Source organism: Choloepus didactylus, chromosome X (genome assembly GCF_015220235.1).
Source record: "Choloepus didactylus isolate mChoDid1 chromosome X, mChoDid1.pri, whole genome shotgun sequence".
Classification (NCBI taxonomy): domain Eukaryota; kingdom Metazoa; phylum Chordata; class Mammalia; order Pilosa; family Megalonychidae; genus Choloepus; species Choloepus didactylus.
The window spans coordinates 59,626,926-59,644,506 of NC_051334.1; the positions used below are offsets into that span (position 1 = coordinate 59,626,926).

Here is a 17,581-nt window from a genome sequence, read left to right on the forward strand (position 1 = left end):
TTGGTTGGTATGAATGGAATTGGAATATAAGCAAAAGGGTACAGTTTTACTAGAGGCAAGAGATAGGTATTTGTGGATAAGACACTCCCAAATGGGGTGGCTAGTGATTCTAGGGAAATGTTGGACTTTTGGAAGAACTTGTTGAGAAGGTAGTTGAGGGTGTTTGGAAATTTTGAGAGAGGGTCTGTCAGCATCATGCTGGTGTGTCTCACATGGGCTTTGGGTGTTCCGAACAAATGGGTGGAAGCCTAGAGTCTTGTGTCAATGGGCCATGATTCAGACTGCCTGGAATGGGGGGGGGGGCACATACCCAGCAGGAAGATAAATTGAAGAGGTCGACTGTACTCTGGACCACACTGAAGTAAGAATGGACCTGCATACAGGAGAAGGCAGAATAGAGGACACACACACATAGAAAAACAGGAGTAACTTCATCCTTCTCTCTTGGTGAGATGATTTATCCAGTTTTCTTGAAAAAGAGCTTCAGGCCCTCAGTTGGTTCACAAGAGTAGGATGTTTGCATTTCTGTTCCATTTTCTAGTCTTGCTTTTTCTTCCTCCTGTGGGGATTTAGGAGAGACATACCCAGCTAGTAACCCCTTGTAGTTTGACAGCCATAGGAGTGGTTAAGATTACTGTATAAGGGCCCTTCCTTTTGGGCTGTAGCTGCTCTGTCGGGGATTTTTCTTTCCAAGTTTTTCACAGAACTTGGCCCCCTGGATGTACTCAGGGAAGTGAATCAGTGTGGTGAGTAAAGAGATTTTATTAAGGGTTTATTTGTATTGGCAGTCTATCTTCCCATCACCAGGTTTCTATTCATCAAAACCTCAAATCTAGGTAACTGGAAGAACATTTCCTGATATTTCAAGCAAAGGGGTGGGAATGGGGAGGAGAAGAGAGATGTTAGCAGGATGTAGGAATGAGTTCATGATGTATGGGAAGTGGCAATAAACTAAGGAAAAAAGGAAGAAGGGAAGGGTGGAGGAGGACAAGGGCAGGAAAGTTATGAGGGACAGCTTACGTACTGGAAACTTGACTCATGGGTGTGGTTGGGGATCAGAATTTAGAGAATAATCTCCAATGAGATTTTATTGGAGTCTTTTTAGAGATCTGAATTATATTTTATTTGCTGAGATAGGTGGTTGAAAAAAATTAGGGTGGGATATGGACAGAGAGAATGCTGTTGTTTTTGTATGTATGTATGTATGTGTGTGTGCACAGCAGGGCTAAGATGTTAGAAAGAAGCATCTGACAGGCATTGGGGCCTGGAACAGAGGAATATTTTTATCCTGGGTGTCCAGCACAGTTTCTGGCACAGAATAGCTGCTCAATAAATATTGGTTGTTTGGATGTGTGAATAACTCTGCAGAGCTTAATCAATACGTTTTGAAAAGTACTTATAATAAAACATTTAAATTATTTTTGAAACAGAATAAAAAGCAACCCTCATCTCTTATCCATGTAAGGTTCTTTAACGAAAATGTAAAAGTAAGCAGTCAAGCATGCCTGGGTGAAAACCAGAATCTTAACTACCAGACCACACAGGAATGCATAATGTCTTATTCACCACTCGTTGGAATCAACTCAATTTGTTTTAGTTACTCAATCTTTTTCAGTTCCCCTTCTTCTACTCCTGTCCTCCTCTCCCCTTCCCCTTTCTCCTTTCCTCTTTCAACTTCCTCCCTTTTCCTCCTTTTCTCCTTCATCCTCCCTCCCCCTCTGCATCTGTTCTTTTCCTTTTCCCCTTTTCCCCTTGGCACATCAAAGCAACTACTATCAGTTTCTTGTGGCGCCTAAGGGAGGTAGTGAGAGTAGGTGGGGAAATGTGGCTGGTGAGGTTGGTATAGGCCAGATCTTGAAGATCCTTGTGTTGACAGACTTTTTCCTTAAATGATGGAAGTGTTTTAAAGCAGAGAGATAGCCTCCTCTGATTTGTGCTTTAAAATGGTTTGGGTGAAAGGGAGATCAGAGGCAGGGAGACAGTGAATTTCTATAAAAGGGAGGTTAAAGGGAATAACTTGGCTGGTTGTAAGCTGCCTTTACAAAATAAGCACATAGTACTTACAGTGAATGTTTTTTGGTGTGGCTGGGAGGGCTGATGAAGATTATTTCACCCACTCCTAAACCCTTTGGAACTGCCACTACAGGAAAATCATCTAGGAAGCTATTGCAATTATGCAGGCCAGAGACTATGACAACCTGAACAGAAACAGTAGCAGCAAAAGAAGGAGTGGACAGATTGTAGGAAATGGATTTATCAGGGCTTGGTCTCACTGACTTGTAGGGAAGCAATGTGTCCAAAGTGACTTCCAGGTTTGGGACTCTGGGTCTTTCACCAGACAGGGAAAGCTAGAATGGGAGCTGGTTTGGGGCAGCTGGTGGGGACAGGGTAGGAGTTTAGTGAGTGAGATGGCTAGAGAGGCAGTGATCAGAATAGAATAATTTTTTCTTGATGCAGAGAAGCGATCTTGTGGGGAGAAGCGATCATACAGATGTGCAAGTCTGAGAGCAGACAGCACCCTGTTTGTCCAGTTTCCTTTCTTCCTTACCTTTCTTTCTTATCACTATATGCGAATGGTTAAAAAAATTCATATAGTACAGAGGGCTTAAAATGAAAAGCACCAGTCCTCTGGCCTACCTCTTCCTATCCCCTGTCCCTCTGGCCAGAAGCAACTCCTTTGAACTCTTCCAACCAATACTTCTGGTGATCTCTCGATTTCACTGTAGTATGTAAATACCTACCAGTAGTCCTTCAGTCAACAATTCTGGAGTTTATTGACTTTTTATTATGGTACATAAGCATCTGTTTCCCTTACTCCATGCCCCCTCCTTCCAGTATCAATCAAGTAGGGAGTTAAATATCTGTGCCCAAATCCCCGATGAATCCCTGGTCCCAGCAGTAATGATACCCTTTGTTGAGCGCTATGTGGAAAACACAGTTCCCATTGCTTTGGATGTATTAATTCATTTAATTAAAAGCTCGGTTACAGGGACTAATAAAAAGTAGGAAGACAAAAAAACAATGCTCAGCCTTCCCCACCCCAAACCGTTAAGGCTAAGTAGCGGTAAAAAAGTCTATCTTGGGGGCACTGAAATTCCAACCTTCTCCTTTAACTCTCCGCGATGGGTGGGCGGAGCCTATCCATTTCACTGTTAAAGGGCCTTCAGGCCTAAGCCACCCAATCAGGCCAGCGGCACAGAGTGGAAGCCAAGGCCACGTGATGGCGACGGGTGCCACTCTGGCTTTCCGGGAGCAGTCTCTATGGTATTTTCCCCAGCCCACCCGCCCCTTGAGTAAAGGTAGTCACATCCGGTAGTCACATGACAGGCTTAGGGTTTATGGTAGGTGCCCACGTGATTCTGGCCTGCACTCGAGTGGCTGCGGTGAGGTACCTGGGTTCCTGGAGGACGGGTGGTTAGGTCGTAACCGCCGCCGCTGGCGGACCCTCCGGGGCTGCCAGGCACTGAAACAACGAGCCGGCTGGGGTGTTTCACTGCTTGGTGCCAACTGCACGGGTCTGCTTTTTCTGCCACCTCCGCTTTCGCCGTTCCCACCCCTTTGCGGGTGAAGTCACCTTTGGGTTTCGAGACCTTGGGGCCTGGGACCCAAACTCGGGACGACCCTCTATCCACCCCTCTTTTCCTCTCCTCCTCCATCTCTCTTCCTTTGCACCACCGAACCGTTTGGCCTTCCAGCCGGCCAGCTCGGCCTTGCCTTGAAGCCAGGTTCGGGGCGGTGAAGGTAACCGTGGGGACAGCAGCCCCCCAGTGGACAAAGGGGGCGGCAGTAACAGAGCCGGTCTAATAAGGGCCGCAGGCGATGGGAATAGGCGGCTGAGGGGGTGAACAAGGAAAAAAAAAAGAATACTACGGATTTAAAAGGGACTTAAAAGGACCTGTTGCACTATGGAAGAATCTGACTCTGAGAAAAAGATGGAGAAAGAGAATCTTGGGCAGAGAATGGATCCTCCGATAGGGGAACCAGAGGGATCGCTTGGGTGGGTGAAGGGTACTATGTCAAACCCGGAGGGGGGTGTGTCTTCTAATTGAAGAGAGTATTGTAAATTGGGCCCCAATGATAGATTGCTTCAATTTATCAGTAAGGTTGATTGGTAACATTTTGACGGCAGAATAAACTGGAAAGAGAACTGGGGCTAACTGGGCAGAAACAACCCTTGGAAGGGTGTGTTATTAGTCCAAGGAGGGGCAGTTCTTATTGAGGAGACAGTTCTGAGTTGCTTTGAATTATTAATAAAGGAAATTTGACATCATTGTTTTGGGGATAGGAAGACTAGCAAAATGGTTGGCATTAACTAGGCAGAGACCAGTGGCTTGAGCGTGCTTTCTGTACCAATTTGTACCTGAATTTGAGACTTGTATTTTATGTACTTTCTGCCTGTGATGAGTGAAATATGGCTTGGAAGGGCAGCTGAAGGAAGAAAGATATTTCCAGATTTTAAAAATAAGAAGCTCACTAAAAAAATAGAGGGCATTCAAGTATGAAAATATTGTTTGATTTATTAAACCACTTGTATATGTTAATTGTTAAAGGTGATGAAAAATTGAACTTTGAATTTTAATGGCTCATTTGTATTCCTAAGTAAATCTTCCTAGGAAATATCTCCTGAGCAAGTAAATAGAGGCTAGGAAGCATAAATCCAGTTTTGTAATTTAGGAAAATGAGGGCCTCTACTCAGCTGAGGTCCTGCAAACACCTATACTCAGCTGTTGTGCTAAATATGCTCTTTTGCACCTCCAGATTTATTTGTATTTATTTAATTCCAATTTCTAAGGCAACCAGATCATGGAAACTCTGTCTTTTGGTTTATATCTGCAGGTGGGTGCTACCAAATACAGCCATGAAGAAAAAGGTAAGACTTGTATTAGGTACATCAAAAACATGGTGGTAAAGGTAAGAAGTATGTTTGTGGTATGTATAAACTGTATCTTTCCTGGACTGTTGCAGGAAGCTTGTACGTCATCTTCCTGACTCTATTTCCATTCTTCACTAACAGATTTAATTTTCCTAATATATAAATCTGACTAGGTCAGTTATATACTTAAGAACTTTTGTAATATACCTAAGCCCTTGGAATAAAATCCAAATGACTTTGCATGTCATAGGATGCCCTTTGAAAATATGTTCCTGACTAAACCATCTGCCACACTTATGTACCCTATTGCAACCACACAGAATTTGCTTTTCCCCAAGTTTAAAAATTAATTTGTACTTTCTGCAAGCCATACACACATACACAGACTCTGACTCTCTCTCCCTCTCTCTCTCTCACACACACACACACACATTATACAGGCATCTGCCTGCACATTATTCTGAACCTAACTCAAATGTTGCCACTGTAAGGTCTTATATGAGTTCTCCAGATGGAATTTTGAACATTCCTTCCTTTGTTCTTTTATGGTACTATGCCCCACCTTGAGGTTTAGGCTAAGAGTGAAGCTCTGGAACAAATTTCTAACCTCTTGGGGGCTTCAGTTTCTTCATTTATAAATGGTAAAAATAATTTTATCTATCTCATAGGGTTGTTGTGAAGTTTAAATGAGTAAATGCACGTAAAGCACATAGATCAGTGCCTGACACAGTTAGCCTTGGTAAGTCTTTCATAAGAAATTGAGGTAAGATTTTTTTTAATTAAAAAAAAAAAAAAGAAATGCACTGTATTTAGCCTTAATTTCATCTAGTAATTCAGTTATCTAACTCCATTTCACTAAGAAAATGTTCCTGATAAGGCTGTCTAAAGTTGCTATCAACAAGAATACCTAAAAATACCAGAAATTTCTATATGATTAAGAATAAAAACAAAACTTTTCTTGTACAACTTTAGACCATTTAGACCAAGTTGTTGGTAACATTTCCTTAGTGAGATAAAGTAATGTAGCTGAAATACCCAATTAAATTGAACCTGCATGCAGTACATTTTCATTAATACTTCCTATATTTGTAATCAGAAATTTAACAAAATATCTTGGGATTGAAGGTAGTACATACAGCCCCTTGATTTGAAAAGCACAGTAATTGGAGCTATGTTTCATAAAGTTTAAATTTGAAAGGACCCTTAAAATCGCCTTATCTAATTCCTTCCTGGTGCAAGAATCTACAAGCATCTTTGACAAGTATTTTCTGTCTTTGTTAAATGATGGCATTGACAAGAAGGCTATTTTCCTTCATAAGGCCACCTTTTTCATTGGGTAATTCTCATTGTTAAAAACTCTCTTGTTTTAGGTCTTTGTTTTGGCAGCTTGCTCATTCTTTTGGTGAATGTATTTTGAGCATCTGTTATATGTTAGGCACTGGAGATGCAAAGGGGACTCTCCTTGCCCTTCAGGAGCGCACAGTCTTGTGAGAGATAGGCCCAAAAAACCGGGTAACTGCATTCCATTATGTCTTTGCAACAATACAAGTATGTATGGAGTGCCATGGGAGGACAGAGGTGGGACTCTAAGCTAGCCTCTAGGGCAGTGAGGCTGGAGAATTTTCTCGAGGAGATGATTACTGAGCCAAGTCTTGAAGGCTGAAGTGGTAAATTAGTTGAAGGAAGAAGAGGGAAGGGAAAGTTACTGACAGAGAGTACAGCATAAAACAAAGGCATAGAGGCATGAAATGGCTTGGACCTGGAGGGCTGGCAGCATCAAAGGGATTACAAGCATTTCAGTTCAGTGTTGGCTGAACTTTAAAAGTTTCAGGCCAGGAGTGGTAGCAGATGAGGGCAGAGAAATAGATAGACTAGATCATGGAAGGTCTTAAATGTAGCTTAAGGACTTGCTCCTATAGGCCTTGGGGAGCTTTTGAAAACAAAAAGTACAAACAGAGTAAATTAATGGAGCAAGATCGTTGAGGTGAGTGGAAGAGATGAGATCAAGAGCAGAGGTGGAAAGGTTGACTTTGAGCAGGAGTATGAACTTTCAGTTATACTGAAATCCCCTGCTAGGTAGTTCAGTGCATAAAACATTAGATTATAAGAGATCAGGGTTCAGATTCCTCTTGAGGTGGTATTTCTCTAGCCTAGTTCTGAATATTTTAATAGTGCATATTAATAACATAACAAGTTCACCACAATCCTGTCCCCAAGAGGATGTGTGACCCTTGACAGGTAACTTACCTGGAATTCTAGGTATCTCTGCATTCACTGTTGGTTGAGGAACAGTTTAGTTAGTTACAGGTATCTGAATCTGGTTGCCAGTACTGTTACTTTAGTAAAACATCAAATACAGGAGAGCAATAGGTCCCTTTCAACTTGATTTGCTCTAGGTTGCTAACTTCTTTTCCTTTCTATTTTTCCATTGTATCCTTAGGTGCTGTTGATGGGTAAAAGTGGGTCTGGTAAGACCAGCATGAGATCTATTATCTTTGCAAATTATATTGCCAGAGACACACGTCGCCTTGGTGCAACAAGTAAGATGTTTTATCTTATTGTAAAGTCAGGTGATCTTAACTATTAATAATCTGCATAACACACTTGGTTGCAGTAGCTTGGGGATTGTAGGGGTTGAGGGATTTGTTCTGGAGCATGTTTCCCCTTTTCACTCCTCAGAAGGGTGTGGATGTTCTAGTTACTACTCCTCACTCTCTTGGGGAGGTTCTTTTCTTTCCAGGTTGCTTGTGAAGTGGAATTCCATTGTCTGACTTCTCTCTATTCTTCTGTTTCTTAAACAAGCACAGGAATCCTTTTGTTTGTTTGTTGTTGGAGGGGGTGTTTGTTTTTAACTATTATTATATAAAGGGAAATTGATAGGCATTAACAAGCATAACAGTAAAATCTTCTAAGATTTTTTAAAACAGTAATTAGTCCTAGTCTTCATTAAAAGGTAAACTGGGCAAAGAGGCTAATCTGCTCTGTCCTCTGCTACTTCTCTTCTTGGATACACATAGATGTTCCAGGTCTGTCTTGGGAAATGTGTTATTGCCCTTTATGATTTGAATGTTAAATCTGGCCTCTTAAACTAGACTAGCTGGGCTGCCATGGCTGCTAGGACTTTGGATTTAGGCTCCAGGGAGACCCTCTCTGCCTATGGGTGTAATGCCATTTCATTCTGCAGCATCCAAGCATTCATGGATTCTTTCCTGGTCTCTGGCCTTTAAGTGAGGAAAGCATTGCCCTACCCGGCCTTCAAAGATTCCTGAAATGGGTTTCTAGCATCTTGAACACTTTTAAGGACTAGTCACCCACTACTTCATGAGGCATTGCACTCTGGTTTCAAGAAAAACAAATGTTTTAAAAATACTTTATGTTCCAGACCCTAGGCTCCTCTCTGTTCTCAGAGTGCTCAGAGTATAGTGTAGATTCTTATAATTGGGGCAGCCTTAAAGATTAGAAAGCTGTTTCTTAGGTAGAGCTCCAAATCCATTTCCCTTTATTTCTGCTAGCTGGTTCTCTTTCTGTTCTCTTGAGACTCTACAGATATTTGAGGATGGTTACTACCTCAAACTATCCTAGCCATCCCTTGCCACCCAAATCTTGTCTTCCTTAAGTTAAACATCCCCAACTCCTCCAACTATTCCTCTTTAGACATGATTTTAAAGTATTTTTAAGGACTTGTTTGAACTGTCAACATTTTTCTTAAACTGTAGTGCTGAGACTTGAATGCAGATGTGGTCTGATTAGGGTATAGTCGGACTATTACATCTATTGTTCTGGGCATAACATTTCTGTTAGTGCATTCCAGCCCCCTCCCTTTTTCTGGAGTGACATTCATTATACTAAGTTGTACTAGAAAATGCTATTCCTTTTCACATATATTGTTATTAAAACACATATTGTCCTCCTAGGTCTTGAGCTCATAATATTTTGGACCTAAAAATAAATACTTTAGTAAACTATTCAATTTTGTTTTAACCCATGATATTTTCCTATATCCTATATTTGTTAACTTTGAAATTGAGGACAAGTCACTTTATCTCTCTGGGCTCAGTTTCCTTATCTGTAGAAGAGGGGTTGGATCCCTCTCAATGCTAGCCTTTTAGCTGCTAATTCTCTTATCTTATGTAATAGCTATGTACTTTGTACATTTGATAAGTATCTCCACTAGTTTTCATCTAAGTCTCTGATCAAAAATTTTTATCAGAACAGGGTCCTAGGTCTCATCATGCCTCTAGAGACTTCCTTCTATATTGACATGTGTGGCTCTGGCCTCTGGAAAGTCTGTCTTCCAGATTTCTCCCCCTCTTGATTTGCTAGATTTTAAAATTTTTCTGTTCTTCCAAGTTAAATATCTGGGCTTAGTAACCATATGGGTTCAGTAGATAGAAGAAGTTAATGTTTATTGAAAAACATATTTGCTAGGCTTTTGTATGCTGTTTCATTTACTTTAGTCCTCATATTAACTTCATTTTAATAGATGAAGAAAGTACGGCCTTGAAGTTAAGCTCACTCAGCTAGTAAGTGTAAATCTATGATAATTCTCTATTCATTATGCCACAGCATATCTGCTTTACCATATTTTAACAATTCCTGACAGATGTCTTTCTTTTTGTGTTTTAAATTCTGCCCATTTTGTTGAAGCACCTGTTTATAGTCCATTTGATATTTTTAGCTGATCAGAAGAGTTGATTTATTACCCTGCAACCAGTAAATAGTCCTATAACCAAAATTCTAGAACTATTCAATATGCTTAAGATAGCTTTGAGATAATCTAGCAGCATCATTAAAGTAGGAACATAATGTTGCAAATTATATGAACCCTATAATTAAAGCAGACCATTTATTCAACATGTTTTTTCTGGAGCTTCCTAAGTGCTAGGCACTATGAATTAGACAGGGCTCTTGCCTTGAGGATATCTCAAGCAGGACCTTTATTGATAATACACTGTTAGCAATTACTGTATCTCCTTAAAGATAGTAGAATATACTTGAAAATATTATGTTGGCCTTAATGCTTTAGTGTACCATTAGTTAATTTGTCATTGCTGAAGAGAGCTCTGGTCTTCTATTGCTAAACTCATAGACTCAAAATATGTATAGTGCATTAATTTTTACTTAGTATTCCTTTATATGCAATTGCTGATTTTCTTTAAAAGTTGTGAAATTGTACTTCTTTTAAAATATTATATTGACTTTAATGTCTTAGTGCTTTTCTAATTTTTCATTGTTGAAAAAAGTCTAGATTTATTTGGTTAAACTTAGAGCCTACTGTATTTTGAACTTCAAAGTAAGGATACAGAGTGGTGGTATTATTAATTTATTAGGGTGCTGTTAAAATGTATTTATTGGGATAGTAAAAAAATCATAAAAATATGGTTATGAAGTATTTTAGTCTCAAACACTGTTGATGGCTCCACGATTTCCTATTTTCTCAAAATTTTCTATTCGCTCAGCTTTTGTTTAATGCTTCATTAATCTGGTTTTCTTCCTTCATCTTTGGTCATCTCTCCTTTTAAAAAAAAAATCTTTACCAAAGCGCTTTCTTCTTTCTGCCCCATAAGTGTATGTGATTCCCCAAAGTTCTGTTCTTTGTTCTCTCAGTTGCTCTTGGATAACAGGGCAGGAAGAATAGGAGAGCCAGAAGGGCATATAGGAGACTGAGACCAAAGAGGGAAAGTAATCAGGGATGAGATAATAAAGTACCTTATAAGCCAAGTCAAGTAGTTTGGACTGAGGGTAGAAGAAACCCCTAGTTTTAAACAGAGGAATAACATGCTCATATTTATATTTTATTATTTTTAATTTTCAATTTGATTACAAAGGTAATACTTTTGAAACGTTCAAACATTACAGAAATGTAGAAAGTCCACTCCCATCCTTCACTCTTAGGCCTACTTCCTAGGGACAGCCACTATTAGTAGTTTCAAAGCTGTCCTTCTGACCTTTTCGTCCTTGGGCATATACACTCATACATATACAGAGACATATGCTTTCTTTTTCTTTTTAAGTGAGAATGGAATAAGAATCTGCATTTTGGAGAACTTACTATATCTGTAATGTAGAGGAAAGATTAGAAGGAGGCAAGGGTAGAAACAGGTTAACCAATTAGGAAATTATTTTAGTAGACCAGGTAAGAGATGACAAGGACTTGGCTTGGGTTAGTTAGATCATAGTGGATATGGTGAGAAATGAATGGATTTGGGATATATTTTAGTGGTAGAGTCAACAGGACTTGCTGAAAGATTGGGGGGAAACAGGGAAGGAAGGAGTATACTCAAGGATGAAACTAAGATATTGGCCTAGGCAGCTGGTTAAATTCACTGAGATTGAGAAGACTAAAAGAATAATAGATCTTGTGAGAAGAATATATAACTATATATGATGAGTTATATTTGGGTACATTGAGTTTGAGATAGCTGTGGTTCATGCAAGTGGAGATGTCCAATATATGAGTCAGAAAGGTGAGAGAGAAATCTGTACTAGATATGTCTGTGAGTTATCAGTATCCAAATAGTAAATGAAGAAATATGAATAAATAGATTAGCTTCCCTGGGGGGAAAATTCATAGAGAGAAGAGAAGGTTGCCAAGGATGGAATCCTAAAGAACTCTAACATTTAAGGGACAGAAAGAAGAATAGGAGCCTGTGAAGGAGGATCTGCCAGAGACATCATAGGTATAATATCAGAGGCCAAGAGAAGAGAATTTTTTGAGAAGAGAATAGTCAACAGTGTCATGCTGCAGAAAGTAAGACAAGGACTAAAAAATCCACTGGATTTGGTAATGGGGCCATTGGTCACTGGATGAGACAATTTCTATGATATGGGAGTAGAAACCAGATTTCTATTCCATGTGCCCCATATCTAAACAGTCACTGAATCCTGTCACTTCTTTTGTTATTGTCTTTCCCTTTCTCAGTAGCACTTCTTTCCATTTTTTTTTTAGTACTAGACCGTTTACGTAGTCTTCAAATTAATAGCAGTTTGAGCACCTACTCTCTCGTAGACTCTGTTGGAAATACAAAGACATGTAAGATATTCCTTTTCCAAAGAGGGGAATATAAAGGGGAGAAGGGAAGTAGTTTGAGCACCTACTACATGCCAGGCACTTTATGTGTGATAACTCTTTTAATCCTCACAGTAATCTGGTGAGGCAGATAGTATGCCACTCCCCTCCCTTTTTTAATAGAAGAGGAAACTAATACTCAGAGGTTAAGTGACTTGCCCAAGGTCAAACAGAGGTAGAACTGGGATTTCAATTAAAGTCTGACTCCAAAGCCCATACTTTTTTTAAAACCATGCATTGCTGCTTATGATCTAGTATATGAGAAAGCAAAATTTCACAAAAGAAAAGTTAGATAACAGTCAGTTTAAGCAAGAGCTTCAGGATATTCATAGAAGAAACACCACTGTGAGATTAATATCACGTAAGTTGTGTAGATGAAAATTGCTAGACTTTGAGAAATCTGCAGGATAGAATTTTCATTATTCCTCTTTGTGATTTAGTGCCTGGCAGAGAGTAGATGCTTATTAAATGTTTGAATGCATTCAGAGGGAGAGATGACAATAAGTGGGGGTGGCTAGGCAGCGCTTTTAGAGAAAGTGGGATTTGCACTGGGTCTTAAAAAATGAATATTTTTGGAAGAAAGGTGGGGAGGGCTTTCTAGGCAGATGGGCAGAGTAGGCCAAGTATAAAGGGGAGGTAAATGCAAGGCAGAGGTTGCAAACAGGCAGCCTGCATGCTGTAGATGTGCTTTGTTTGAAGCCCATGCAACATTTTAGGAAAATTGGAATTGGTTCTCAACATTTAAAAGCTTCCAAAACAATCTGGATTTTCTACTACTATTGAAAATTTTAAAGATTTAGTAACCCTGAGTTCAGATTCCTACATGATAAATGAGCTAGACCTGAGTAACTGCTGCCCTCTCCACCATCCCCTTGGGTGGATGTTTACTCTTCATGCTTAGCCAACTTTGTTCATGTATGTTTACTGGCTTGGCCCCTATTAGCAAGTTTGAGACTCCTGATGTAGGGTTTGGGGGTTGGGGAGAAAGTAGAGCTTGGGAGGACTGTGAATAAACCAAATTGGGCTGGAGTGAAAGGCTTTATTTATGTGAATCATTGGAGAATATAAAGCTAGATGAAAAGCCAAATTGTGAAGAGCCCTGAATGCCCCCCTCTAGGCATGGAGGGGCCATTGAAAGCTTTTGGAATGGGGAGTGACATATTCAAAGAAGTGTTAAGAAGATGAACCTGGCAGGAGCCTATAAGATGAAGTAAAATGGGTAAGGCTTTCTGGTGGAGAGGTTTGCTATGGAGCTATTGTAGTAGTGTAGGCATGAGATGATAAGGACCTTAATGTTAGTGGTGGGTTGTAAAATAAGGGATGGAATTGAGAGAGATTACAAAGAAATAATGAGGTAGGTTTAGCAATGAATTAAGTATGGACAGAGGAGTAAAAAATGACACAAAAAGGAGGGGTGAGGTTTGGTGGGAAATGATATGGTCATTAACTGAAATAAGAAAAATCAATAGAGGGAGCCAGTTTGGTTGTTTTATGATTTTGTGTGTGTGTTTGGTTTTGTTATTGTTGTTTGATTTTTTTGTTGGGAGAGATGGGTGGGGTTGAGTGGGACAGGGAAAATCTATTAAATGCTGTATGTCTCTGTCTTACATGTTGAAATTTTAACATTAGTATTATAATTGGATATTGTTCCTGCTCTAAGTACTAAACTACTAAAAAGTAAAATGACTTACATGAGAGCCAGTTCTGTAGCTCAGGGTAGTTTAGGTGCCCACCTTACCACTAAACACACCACTAAGCTGAAAATCACCTTCCCAGTGGGGCTTTGAGCATTTCACTCCACTTGTGTCCTTCTAAATTCCATGGGTTAATGCATTGTTTATTTTTAATTTTACCTTTCATGTTACAATTACTAGATTTGTTGTATTTGTCTTCCAGTTGATGTAGAACATTCTCATGTTCGGTTTCTGGGAAACCTGGTATTGAACCTGTGGGACTGTGGTGGGTAAGTACCATCTGCTTACTTGTTTGTGAAGCCAGTAGCAGTAAGCATGGCATCTAGTATAATCATTGTGGAGAATGCATGAGAGTAACTATCATCTGCAATGGACAACACATTGGGTAGAAATTACTTCAAAATTGGCACTTAATTAAAGAAAGATCTCTGACTTTTATGTAATTGTAAAAATGCCCTCTTTATGTGGCATATTTAAGTAGCACTAACACAAGTTCCATCTAGTACTTGTAGTGTGATATAGATTATCCCCTCCTTTGCAGGGTAAGAAATTAGCTTTCTATCTAAGGCAGCCTGACACCAGTGCCAAGTTCTTAGCCACCATACCATATTGCCTCCTTCTTAGTTATTTCAATAACTAAAGTATATTATTCCATGAACACATACTCACCAGGTGAGTTACCTACTGGTGGAAGAGTAGGAGACAGCTCCTTCTCTCTTGACTAAGACACTCAGCAAATACCCCTTCACAATTCCCTACTCACTGTGCCTTGTACCCTGATGCTGCTCTAAATAGTATAGTCATTTGCATTTCTGTGCTGAGGCAACAGTGTGTGGTATACAGTGGTTAGGAGCCTAGGTTCTGGAGTTAGACTTGGGTTTGTATCCCAGCTCTCTTAGCTCTGTTTTCTTGGGCAGGTCACTTACACTCTCTGAGCCAATGTTTCTTCATCTGTACAATAGTGATAATAATAGAAAGAAACAGATAGTCCCCTTCAGACCAGTCCAAGGCAACCCTCCGGCTCTCCCAGGTGTCTTGGCCTAGCCAGGCTGCTGTGACCAATGCCACATGGTGGTTTGGTTTAACAGCAGGGATCTATTGGCTCCTGGTTTAAGAAGCTGGAAGCCCGACACCAGGGCGGTCAGGGGGCTGTGCTTCCTCCCCTAAAGGCTGGAGACCCGGAGCTGGCTTGCCGCCTTCGTGGGGTCCTTGGCTGCCATCTGCCTCCCGTCACCCAGTGACCTCACTCCCTGTCTGCTCTTCCAGACCCACCCAGATGCAGCTGGCCATGCCTTAACTAAAAACAGCATCTTCAAAAGGACCTATTTACAAATAAATTCACACCCAGAGGAACACGGATTAAGGTGCAATGCAGATATGCATGGCCTTCACTGTTTGTAGAGTGAAAGGATGGAATGGTAAAGACAGATTCACTCTCTTGTAAGGGTAGAGTTGTAAGCTAATCTAAATGGAAAAAAAACAAAACAAAAAACTTGACACTGACAATCGAAAGGAAACAAGAACCAATCAAGAAAAATGTTGAAGAACAAGACTATCTCCTCTTAAAAAGGAGAAAAGTGTTATCCAACACAAAAATGAGAACTGCAGATTTGAAAAACACTAATTTGTCTTTGTCTTAAAATACAAACGAAACAATAGTGGAAGGAAGAAGTCAAGACCATTTAGGATTAAGGCAGGTCTATATAAAAATGGAAAAGAGTACAATGATTTCATCTCATGAAGGAAATGACTGAAATGAAATTTCACAAGTCTTCATGTCTCTATTAAAATATATTAATGTGAAAAAGGAAAATCAATGCACAATTATCAAAAATCAAACTCTGGAATTTCCCCTTAGATTTATGACAGATTACCAAACCTGTTTAATGCATTTACTTCTACAAACCTGCTCTGTTTAGCAGCACATGCTATATACAAGTACATACATACATACTGACATTTTACCATGAGAATCATATGTCTCATCTCATACTAGTGATATGCCTTTCACCCACTTACATGTTTTATTTTCATCATAAATGAAATCACTTTCTAAGTGGTACAGTTTAGAAAGCTTTGAAAGAGTTGTTAAATCAACAGATAACGTAAAAAAGAAACTTGATTTTTTTTTCAAATTAAGTTCAGTTTTATTGAAATATATTCACATACCATACAATCATCCACGGTGCACAATAACTGTTCACAGCACGATCACAGTTATGCATCCATCACCACAATCCACTTCTGAACATTTTCTTTACATCAGAAAGAATCAGAAAAAGAATAAAAAATAAAAGCAAAAAAGAATACCCAAACCATCCCCCCCATCCCACCCTACCCTTCATTTAGTTTCTGTCCCCATTCTTCTACTCATCCATCCATACACTAGATAAAGGGAGTGTGATCCACAAGGTTTTCACAATCACACTGTCACCCCTTGTAATCTACATTATTATACAATCGTCTTCAGGAATCCAGACTACTGGGTTGGAGTTTGATACTTACAGGTATTTACTTCTAGCTATTCCAATACATTAAAACCTAAGAGGTGTTATCTATGCAGTGCATAGGAATGTCCACCAGAGTGACCTCTCGACTCCATTTGAAATCTCTCAGCCACTGAAACTATTTCGTCTCATTTTGCATCCCCCTTTTGGTCAAGAAGATGTTCTCAATCCCACGATGCTGGGTCCCGAAATTTGATTTTTAAGTGAAATCTTTTTAGTGCTGTGGCATGATGGGTTTAACAGTTGAAGCATAAATATAGTAATTACATTGTAATGTTTAAACTAATTCACAGCTATAGGAAAATGATTGATTTTTAAAATACAGCCAACATGAGACTGTGTAGTTATGAGCCAAGAAATACTAGAAAACAGTGAATGAATAAATAAGATTTTTTGGCAGTGAAAAAAAAAAAAAATAATAATAGTACCAACTCATGTTGTTTTGATGATTATATATGATAATATATACAAAATCGAGCCAAGTGCCTTACAAAGCAAATATTTATTATTTTCAGCTCATTATTTCCCAGCTCCTAGCATAGAGCCAGCCATTGAGTAGGTGCTCAATGAATATTTGTTGAAAGAAAAAATACATCCAAATATATATAACCAAGATAATCAAATATTCTATGTGAAAATGACTCCATTTCTGCCAGCAAATGGATCACTTTACAATCACCCTATTAGCTCTCTCCATAAAACTCTTCCTCATTATCACTGCTTCCAATTCTATGATGCATGTCAAGAGACCCTGTAGTCCCAGTCCCTTGCTTTTAGGCACTAAGATTTTATCTTCGTTTTTACTGATAAGGCCATCTGAGGTCCACTGAGACTGTGACTCTCCCAGGGTCAGACAGCTAATTAACAGCAAAGTTTAGGATTAGAACCTAGGTTCAAGCTTTTTCACTAAAAAATGCTGCTGTTTTCTGCTAGCCAGCTGGCAGTTGAAAACTTCTTAGGAAGAAGTACACAGCTTAAGGAACAAAGAAGAGCATTCTGCTAAAAAGTTATCAGTATAGTCATTTTCAAATAGTTTAGAGTGTTTGACTATTTAGTTATTCATTCAACAAATACTCATTGAATACCTACTCCATGTTGGCTCTCTGCTAGAAGCTGGGAAACAATTGTGAATATAACAGACATGGTCCTTGCCCTCATGGAACTTGCTGTCTAGGGAAGTGAATGCCATTACTTAAAAACTCAAACATGTATAGTACAACTTTTAGTAAGTGTTAAAAAGAAGAGGAATATATTGTTATAAAACCATATAGTAGAGAGGACTAGATCAAATCAGGGTCAGGGATGGTTTCTCTGAGAAAGTATGGATTTTAACTGAAATCTGAAGAATTGAATAGGAGAAAATTAGATGAAGAGGTAGGACAGTAGCATCTGAGATAGAGTGAATAGCATATGTAAAGGCCACATAATGTATAGGCCA

At 39.4% G+C, this 17,581-nt stretch overlaps 1 protein-coding gene across 13 annotated transcripts in view; it reads left to right on the forward strand.

Annotated features, from left to right (window-relative positions):
- The first annotated feature begins 3,314 nt into the window (after nt 1–3,314).
- Nucleotides 3,315–17,581, forward strand: part of RRAGB (Ras related GTP binding B) — a 97,103-nt gene continuing 82,836 nt past the window's right edge. For 2 of the 13 annotated variants that reach the window (XM_037821308.1, XM_037821309.1), the window contains exons 1-5: nt 3,395–3,997; nt 4,837–4,870; nt 7,314–7,413; nt 11,823–11,906; nt 13,839–13,905. In XM_037821308.1, the coding sequence (XP_037677236.1) occupies nt 3,906–3,997; nt 4,837–4,870; nt 7,314–7,413; nt 11,823–11,906; nt 13,839–13,905 (377 nt within the window). In that variant the 5' untranslated portion in view covers nt 3,395–3,905. The other 11 variants (XM_037821316.1, XM_037821317.1, XM_037821312.1 and 8 more) reach the window with 10 other exon arrangements.